Source organism: Micropterus dolomieu, unplaced genomic scaffold (assembly GCF_021292245.1).
Source record: "Micropterus dolomieu isolate WLL.071019.BEF.003 ecotype Adirondacks unplaced genomic scaffold, ASM2129224v1 contig_11943, whole genome shotgun sequence".
NCBI lineage: Eukaryota > Metazoa > Chordata > Actinopteri > Centrarchiformes > Centrarchidae > Micropterus > Micropterus dolomieu.
Genome location: NW_025740929.1, coordinates 541 through 9,980, shown reverse-complemented (window position 1 = coordinate 9,980; position 9,440 = coordinate 541). Strand labels below are relative to the sequence as shown.

The following is a 9,440-nucleotide window of genomic DNA, read 5'->3' as shown; positions in this document are numbered from 1 at the left end:
GGGGAATCCTCTCGTTCGTTACAGTCATCTCTTCGGAGTATCCTCCCGTTCGTTACAGTCATCTCTTCGGGGAATCCTCTCGTTCGTTACAGTCATCTCTTCGGGGAATCCTCTCGTTCGTTACAGTCATCTCTTCGGGGTATCCTCCCGTTCGTTACAGTCATCTCTTCGGGGAATCCTCTCGTTCGTTACAGTCATCTCTTCGGGGAATCCTCTCGTTCGTTACAGTCATCTCTTCGGAGTATCCTCCCGTTCGTTACAGTCATCTCTTCGGGGAATCCTCTCGTTCCTTACAGTCATCTCTTCGGGGAATCCTCTCGTTCCTTAAAGTCATCTCTTCGGGGTATCCTCTCGTTCGTTACAGTCATCTCTTCGGGGTAATCCTCTCGTTCGTTACAGTCATCTCTTCGGGGGAATCCTCCCGTTCGTTACAGTCATCTCTTCGTGGTTTCCTCTCGTTCCTTACAGTCATCTCTTCGGGGTATCCTCTCATTCCTTACAGTCATCTCTTCGGGGTTCCCTAAAGTCATCTCTTCGGGGAATCCTCCCGTTCGTTACAGTCATCTCTTCGGGGTATCCTCTCGTTCGTTTCAGTCATCTCTTCGGGGAATCCTCTCGTTCGTTACAGTCATCTCTTCGGGGTATCCTCTCGTTCCTTACAGTCATCTCTTCGGGGTATCCTCTCGTTCCTTACAGTCATCTCTTCGGGGTATCCTCTCGTTCCTTACAGTCATCTCTTCGGAGTATCCTCCCGTTCGTTACAGTCATCTCTTCGGGGTATCCTCCCGTTCGTTTCAGTCACCTCTTTGGGGTATCATCTCGTTCCTTAAAGTCATCTCTTCGGGGAATCCTCTCGTTCCTTACAGTCATCACTTCGGGGTTCCTTAAAGTCATCTCTTCGGGGTATCCTCTCGTTCCTTACAGTCATCTCTTTGGGGTATCCTCCCGTTCGTTTCAGTCACCTCTTTGGGGTATCATCTCGTTCCTTAAAGTCATCTCTTCGGGGAATCCTCTCGTTCCTTACAGTCATCACTTCGGGGTTCCTTAAAGTCATCTCTTCGGGGTATCCTCTCGTTCCTTACAGTCATCTCTTTGGGGTATCCTCCCGTTCGTTTCAGTCACCTCTTTGGGGTATCATCTCGTTCCTTAAAGTCATCTCTTCGGGGAATCCTCTCGTTCCTTACAGTCATCACTTCGGGGTTCCTTAAAGTCATCTCTTCGGGGTATCCTCTCGTTCCTTACAGTCATCTCTTTGGGGTATCCTCCCGTTCGTTTCAGTCACCTCTTTGGGGTATCATCTCGTTCCTTAAAGTCATCTCTTCGGGGAATCCTCTCGTTCCTTACAGTCATCACTTCGGGGTTCCTTAAAGTCATCTCTTCGGGGTATCCTCTCGTTCCTTACAGTCATCTCTTTGGGGTATCCTCCCGTTCGTTTCAGTCACCTCTTTGGGGTATCATCTCGTTCCTTAAAGTCATCTCTTCGGGGAATCCTCTCGTTCCTTACAGTCATCACTTCGGGGTTCCTTAAAGTCATCTCTTCGGGGTATCCTCTCGTTCCTTACAGTCATCTCTTTGGGGTATCCTCCCGTTCGTTTCAGTCACCTCTTTGGGGTATCATCTCGTTCCTTAAAGTCATCTCTTCGGGGAATCCTCTCGTTCCTTACAGTCATCACTTCGGGGTTCCTTACAGTCATCTCTTCGGGGTATCCTCTCGTTCCTTACAGTCATCTCTTCGGGGAATCCTCTCGTTCCTTACAGTCATCTCTTTGGGGTATCCTCTCGTTCCTTACAGTCACCTCTTTGGGGTATCCTCCCGTTTGTTTCAGTCATCTCTTCGGGGAATCCTCTCGTTCGTTACAGTCATCTCTTCGGGGAATCCTCTCGTTCCTTACAGTCACCTCTTTGGGGTATCCTCTCGTTCCTTACAGTCACCTCTTTGGGGTATCCTCCCGTTTGTTTCAGTCACCTCTTTGGGGTATCCTCCCATTTGTTTCAGTCACCTCTTCGGGGAATCCTCCCGTTTGTTTCAGTCATCTCTTCGGGGAATCCTCTCGTTCGTTACAGTCATCTCTTCGGGGAATCCTCTCGTTCCTTACAGTCATCTCTTTGGGGTATCCTCTCGTTCCTTACAGTCATCTCTTTGGGGTATCCTCCCGTTTGTTTCAGTCACCTCTTTGGGGTATCCTCTCGTTCCTTACAGTCACCTCTTTGGGGTATCCTCCCGTTTGTTTCAGTCACCTCTTTGGGGTATCCTCCCGTTTGTTTCAGTCACCTCTTCGGGGAATCCTCCCGTTTGTTTCAGTCATCTCTTCGGGGAATCCTCTCGTTCGTTACAGTCATCTCTTCGGGGAATCCTCTCGTTCCTTACAGTCATCTCTTTGGGGTATCCTCTCGTTCCTTACAGTCATCTCTTTGGGGTATCCTCCCGTTTGTTTCAGTCACCTCTTTGGGGTATCCTCTCGTTCCTTACAGTCACCTCTTTGGGGTATCCTCCCGTTTGTTTCAGTCACCTCTTTGGGGTATCCTCCCGTTTGTTTCAGTCACCTCTTCGGGGAATCCTCCCGTTTGTTTCAGTCATCTCTTCGGGGAATCCTCTCGTTCGTTACAGTCATCTCTTCGGGGAATCCTCTCGTTCCTTACAGTCATCTCTTTGGGGTATCCTCTCGTTCCTTACAGTCATCTCTTTGGGGTATCCTCCCGTTTGTTTCAGTCACCTCTTTGGGGTATCCTCTCGTTCCTTACAGTCACCTCTTTGGGGTATCCTCCCGTTTGTTTCAGTCACCTCTTTGGGGTATCCTCCCGTTTGTTTCAGTCACCTCTTTGGGGTATCCTCCCGTTTGTTACAGTCATCTCTTCGGGGAATCCTCTCGTTCGTTACAGTCATCTCTTCGGGGTATCCTCTCATTTGTTAAAGTTAGTCTTAGGTTAATTGGTTTCAAGACGTCACTTCACAAACCTTTACACAACTTAACGTGCTTTATTTCTGTGTTGAACATCAGGTGATCCAGATGTGTTGTTATGGCGTCAGTTCCACTTCCTGCCACCAGCGGGAGACAGAGCGCTTCCACTTCAGCCTTCCAGTCTCCATGGAAACACAGAGTGACGACTGGGACTCACCTGTCCAGGTAAGAGTTAGTGAGGCACAGGTATGGGGGATTACATTGGTTTCTATTTGTTCTAAAGATAGAAACTTTTCTCTCCAGGTGGTTTTACAGCGAGGACCAACACTCAGTAACACACCTGTCCAGGTGAGCCAGATGGAGGAGCAGGACCTCAGCCGCCTGATGGACGTTCAGGTGGACCTGGATGACCAGGTGTACTCGCACCAGCTCGACTCTGCCCTCCACAGTGAGCGGCGTACTGGTGACGGGGCCCGGAAGGACGAGGGCTTCTGGACTCTGCCGATAGAGGAGGTCCTGCCGGCCCCAGCATATATCCCAGAGTCCTTCAGGGGGAAGACTTGGGCCCAGATCGAACAGGAGGACGAGGAGAAGGTGGACAAATTGGTCCGACAATTCAGACAGGAGAGATTTATCTGCTACTTCGACACAGAGTCTCTGGCCAGGTAATACACACTCACCTGTACTGCGATATACACAGTCACTCACCTGTACTGCGATATACACAGTCACTCACCTGTACTGCGATATGTACACTCACCTGTACTGCGATATGTACACTCACCTGTACTGTGATATGTACATTCACCTGTACTGTGATATGTAAACTCACCTCTACTGTGATATGTAAACTCACCTGTACTGCGATATGTACACTCACCTGTACTGCGATATGTACACTCACCTGTACTGTGATATGTACATTCACCTGTACTGTGATATGTACATTCACCTGTACTGTGATATGTACATTCACCTGTACTGCGATATGTACACTCACCTGTACTGCGATATGTACACTCACCTGTACTGTGATATGTACATTCACCTGTACTGTGATATGTAAACTCACCTCTACTGTGATATGTAAACTCACCTGTACTGCGATATGTACACTCACCTGTACTGCGATATGTACACTCACCTGTACTGTGATATGTACATTCACCTGTACTGTGATATGTACATTCACCTGTACTGTGATATGTACATTCACCTGTACTGCGATATGTACACTCACCTGTACTGCGATATGTACACTCACCTGTACTGTGATATGTACATTCACCTGTACTGTGATATGTAAACTCACCTCTACTGTGATATGTAAACTCACCTGTACTGCGATATGTACACTCACCTGTACTGCGATATGTACACTCACCTGTACTGTGATATGTACATTCACCTGTACTGTGATATGTACATTCACCTGTACTGTGATATGTACATTCACCTGTACTGCGATATGTACACTCACCTGTACTGCGATATGTACACTCACCTGTACTGTGATATGTACATTCACCTGTACTGTGATATGTAAACTCACCTCTACTGTGATATGTAAACTCACCTGTACTGTGAAATATACATTCACCTGTACTGTGATATGTAAACTCACCTGTACTGTGATATGTAAACTCACCTGTACTGTGATATGTACACTCACCTGTACTGTGATATGTACACTCACCTGTACTGTGATATGTACACTCACCTGTACTGTGATATGTACACTCACCTGTACTGTGATATGTATTCACATATAAAATCACAATTTGCTGAAAGAAAATTACTGAGCTGTAGTTTTTCTGCTGATGTCATCGCTGTCAGGTATGGTAGGAGGAGCCACAACAAGAAGGGGCGTAGTGATAACAAGGAGGCGGGGCCAGACCCTGGCGTCCTGCCTTTATTGGACCATGATGAAGATGACTCAGCGTACATCAGGAGGAAGAGAAAGAGGCGGGCCTTCAGGGTGGCGTCCAGGTGTCAGGTGAGAACGTCAGTTTTCAGTATCTGGAGTTTGAAGGAAAACATCTTCGTCAACTGGTTTTGTCTCCTCAGGTGGTGAAAGTCAGTCACAGCACTCAGACAGTCCAATTGGTCGTCCCAGCTGTCCGTCAACCAGCTTCTGAGGCCCCGCCAACCAACACACCGTCAGCCAATCAGGAAGCAGCAGAGAGGACTCCTGATGTCCAGACGTGGCGCTGCCTCCCTTCGTCATATTCAAACATTATCACGCCGCTGCAGCCTCGCACCTCTGTAGTGTACCTGCTCTGCTCCCCCTCAAGCCCCACCTCCACCTACACACCTCTGTCAGGCTCCGCCCCTAAACGCTGCAGGAAAAAGAGGCGTCCGCTGGACCTGCAGGGGTTAAAGGTCAAATACAAACGGCTTCCTGTCAGGTTCTACGACCCCGGCAGCAACCGCATCCTGAAGAACCCCCCAAAGGGCTTCCTGTGGCGCAGAGGCCCACCGCCGCCGTGCGTCCGTCAGCTGTTCAGAAGTCTGAGTCCGGACCTGAACACCGACAGGCCGCCAGGGGAGGTGGCTGCAGGGTCCTCCAGGGTCAAAGGTCAGAGGTCATCAGACACCGCCTTCAGCCACGTCAACAGCTTACTTCTGGGCACGCTCAGTGAGGACTCAGCACAGACTGACAAACAGGAAACAGTCAGAGGGCAGGGCAGGATGTCTCAAGCCCCGCCCCCTCAGAGCAGGTCAGAGCGGGGGAGGGGGGGTAGGAGGGATAGGACACAACCTCCATTCCCCAAGAGAAGGACCAGGGCTCAGGCCACGCCCCCCCAGCCCAGGAGAGAAGGCCTGCGACGGGCAGGACTCAGCAGGAAAGTCCCTGGCTCTCCAGGCCCGCCTCACCCTCCTGCACCCCGCCGGGGGAAAGCCAGGAGGGGGCGGGGCTGCGAGAGGGGGCGAAGGTAGCAGGACTCCTGGACAGGTAGCAGGACGCCTGTCCAAGCAGCAAGACTCCTGGACAGGCAGCAGGACTCCTGGACAGGTAGCAGGATGCCTGGACAGGTAGCAGGACGCCTGTCCAAGCAGCAAGACTCCTGGACAGGCAGCAGGACTCCTGGACAGGTAGCAAGATGCCTGGACAGGTAGCAGGATGCCTGGACAGGTAGCAAGACGCCTGTCCAAGCAGCAGGACTCCTGGACAGGTAGCAGGACGCCTGTCCAAGCAGCAAGACTCCTGGACAGGTAGCAGGACTCCTGGACAGGTAGCAGGACACCTGGACAGGTTGCAGGACTCCTGGACAGGTTGCAGGACTCCTGGACAGGTAGCAGGACGCCTGGACAGGTTGCAGGACGCCTGGACAGGTTGCAGGACTCCTGGACAGGTTGCAGGACACCTGGACAGGTAGAAGGACACCTGGACAGGTAGCAGCCTCATTTATGAACTTTATGAAGAGACACTTGTCAGTACAGAAATCAGGAAGTTGAACATCAGCATTAGCTCGTTAACCTGATGGATCTGAATAAAGACTAATCAGTTTAATTGATGAGTAACGAGGTTTATAAACGAGGCTGCTGGACGTCCTGTGGAAGTCAGCTGATGTCAATGTTAAAATGAAATCTGATCGTTCTGAAAGTCATTTGACGTTTGTGTGCAGATACAGTTTAATCAGTCTTCTTTCCTGGTGCATAAAAACATTTGGTCAATAACTACAGATTTTCAAACAAACAGGGTTTTATTTTCAGTTTTTCATCCATGATGGAAATAAAACTCATTGCAGGAGTGAAGCTTTTTTTTTTGTCAGAAATCATGAAAATATAAATCATTAAATGTTTGTCCTGCAGCATGAAAAGAAAAACATTTTGTTACACATGAAATCTCATCTCATTGAAATAAAACGTGAACTCGAAATTTTAATTTGGTATGAAAATGTAGTTAAGAATCATGCTAATTAAACAAAGTGTGCACACAAATGGAAGCTGAAAGTTGGAACTGATGTGATTTTATTCTAATGTTGGCGTCTTTCTAAACACTAAACACACCTGCAGCTTGTGTCCGACAGGTGAGGTGCTGTTTCTTCAGGTACTGGTGTTAATATGTCGCGTTGTTGGTGTCACAACGTTTTATAACTTTAAATATTGATACGTTGAATAAACAACTTTTATAACCTGAGTCACCTGGTCATGTGTTTGTTCTCACAGCGTCCACCAGGTGGTGTATTGAGTCTCCCACCTGGCCCGCAGCCTCCAGAAGCTCCGCCCTCTTCCTCTCACCTGGACACAGAAATGGAAATGTGATTATTTTATGGAGTCGGCCTCGGACCTAAGATTTACTAATACGTGATCACAGGGGGGCCCCAAGGCTCAGTGCTTGGGCCCCTTCTCTTCTCAATTTACACCACCTCACCGGGGCCGATCATTCGCTCGCACGGCTTCTCTTACCACTGCTACGCGGACGATACGCAACTCTACCTATCCTTCCTGCCAGACGATCCCACTGTCTCGGCGCGGATCACGGACTGTCTATCGGACATATCTGTATGGATGAAGGCTCGCCACCTTCAACTAAACCTCTCTAACTACAAATTGACTCCGCAACCATCACTCCAACCAGGGTGGTGAGAAACTTGGGTGTGATGATTGATGACCAGCTGTCCTTTTCAGACCATGTTGCTACTGTCTCTCGGTCGTGCCGCTTTGCTCTGTACAACATCAGGAAAATCAGACCCTACCTCACTCAGTACGCCACCCAGCTTCTGGTCCAGGCCATGGTTATCTCTCTGCCCACCTAGTGGGTCTACCAGCTCACCGGTGAAATCCCTACAAGTGGTCCAGAACGCAGCAGCTCTAACCTCTAACATGCACTTCCTGTGCTCTTCTTCTGTGTCCTTATAATTATCTTTTATTGATTGACCTATTTCATTAACCCTAGGTATTTACCCGATTGATGCAGTACATGCTATTAGCTCTCAGTAGTATTTATTGCTGCTCTTGCCAGTATGTATTGTCAGTTCTTGTGCTGTATTTGATGCCTCGTTGATGCTTGGATGTTGTTCCTCAAATGTTAGTCGCTTTGGATAAAAGCGTCTGCCAAATGAGTAAATGTAAACTGGATCAATACGAGCCTATAGTTTGGTTTCACCTTAGTGACTCACCTGTCTGTCTCTCTCTCCACCTGTCTGTCTCCATCACAAGCTTCAGTCTCTCAACAGTCTCCTGCAGCAGCTCCTCTGGACTACACGTCCCATAATGCTTCTCTTCTTCTTCAGACAGACAGGTGTTCTCTTCCTGTGGCTCCGCCTCCTCTGGTTCATCCTGTTGTCCTACTGGATGACAGAGAAACCTGTCACCTGCAGCGTCCTCCTCTTCACAGTGGGTGTCATATGACACAGGTGTGTCCAGATGTATTGTGGGAGATGGAGTTTTTTCTTTGTCCTCACTCCACTCATCCTCTGTCTTCAGCAGCACTTCTTCCTCCTCGTCTTCCTCTACGCTTTGTGGCGCGTTGTTGGCGTGTTGTTGAGCCTCCATCTGTGTTAGAAAAGAACTGGTCAAAGAAGAGAAGTCAACTACAACTCCCATGGTGCATTTCACCAACAGCCAGCCAGTCAGAGCTTTATTTTCACTGAAGCTGAAACCTGAACATTCAGCAGCACTTCTTCTTCCTCCTCGTCTGTGTTTGTCTCCGAGTCGACGCCTCGTGGCGTGTTGTTGGCGTGTTGTTGAGCCTCCATCCTGTTCAGAGCCTGGTCAAAGGAGAGAAGTCAACTCCTATGGTGCATTTCACTAACAAGCAACTTCAAATTGGCTGCAACTGAAACCTGAACATGCAGCAGTTTAAATCAGTTTCCTTCTGATTTTGGATCAGGAACGTTGGAAATGAATAACTACACCCGTGGACAGATACACGGGGTTTACCTGTGTGAGCACGCCCTGCAGACTCAGGTTGTGCTCTCTCAGCTTGTCCATGGTGACCTCCATCTCAGAGCATCTGTCCTCCAGGATGCCCTGCTCTGATTGGACGGCGAGCCGCCACGCCTGCAGGTGCTCCTCCAGCAGCCTGAACATCAACAGAGAAGAAGACTGTGAGCTGTCGCTGCAGACCGGCCTGTGATTGGTTCGTTCTGGTTTCTCACCATTTGTCCCTTTGCAGGTTTCTGACTTCTGTGAGCAGATCTGCCGCCTTCCAGTGGTCGATAACAACAACACGTTAATGTCATGCTGTATTATAAACAAGCACAATATACTAACATAAAATATAACATATTACATGTAAAATATAACATGTTAGACTAATATAAAATATTACATGTTAAACTAATATAAAATATTACATATTCGACTAATGAAATATTACATGTAAGACTAATATAAAATATAACATGTTAGACTAATATAAAATATTACATGTTAAACTAATATAAAATATTACATATTCGACTAATGAAATATTACATGTAAGACTAATATAAAATATAACATGTTAGACTAATATAAAATATTACATGTTAAACTAATATAAAATATTACATATTCGACTAATGAAATATTACATGTAAGACTAATATA

General features: G+C 47.9%; 2 protein-coding genes across 2 annotated transcripts; one reads left to right on the top strand and one right to left on the bottom strand.

The window, feature by feature from the left end:
- Nucleotides 1-2,977: 2,977 nt before the first annotated feature.
- LOC123965940 (DBF4-type zinc finger-containing protein 2-like) lies at nucleotides 2,978-7,044 on the top strand. The gene is made up of 4 exons (XM_046042234.1): nucleotides 2,978-3,125; nucleotides 3,204-3,565; nucleotides 4,737-4,896; nucleotides 4,968-7,044. Exons 1-4 carry the CDS (start codon nucleotides 3,009-3,011, stop codon nucleotides 5,838-5,840), a joined length of 1,512 nt encoding a protein of 503 aa, XP_045898190.1. The 5' UTR covers nucleotides 2,978-3,008; the 3' UTR covers nucleotides 5,841-7,044.
- Nucleotides 6,620-8,944, bottom strand: LOC123965941 (dystrotelin-like). The gene is made up of 4 exons (XM_046042235.1): nucleotides 8,790-8,944; nucleotides 8,510-8,617; nucleotides 8,027-8,402; nucleotides 6,620-7,145 (listed from the first exon to the last, which is right to left on the bottom strand). The coding sequence occupies exons 1-4, from the start codon at nucleotides 8,937-8,939 to the stop codon at nucleotides 7,054-7,056; spliced, it is 726 nt and encodes a 241-aa protein (XP_045898191.1). The 5' UTR covers nucleotides 8,940-8,944; the 3' UTR covers nucleotides 6,620-7,053.
- Between the last annotated feature and the right edge of the window lie 496 nt (nucleotides 8,945-9,440).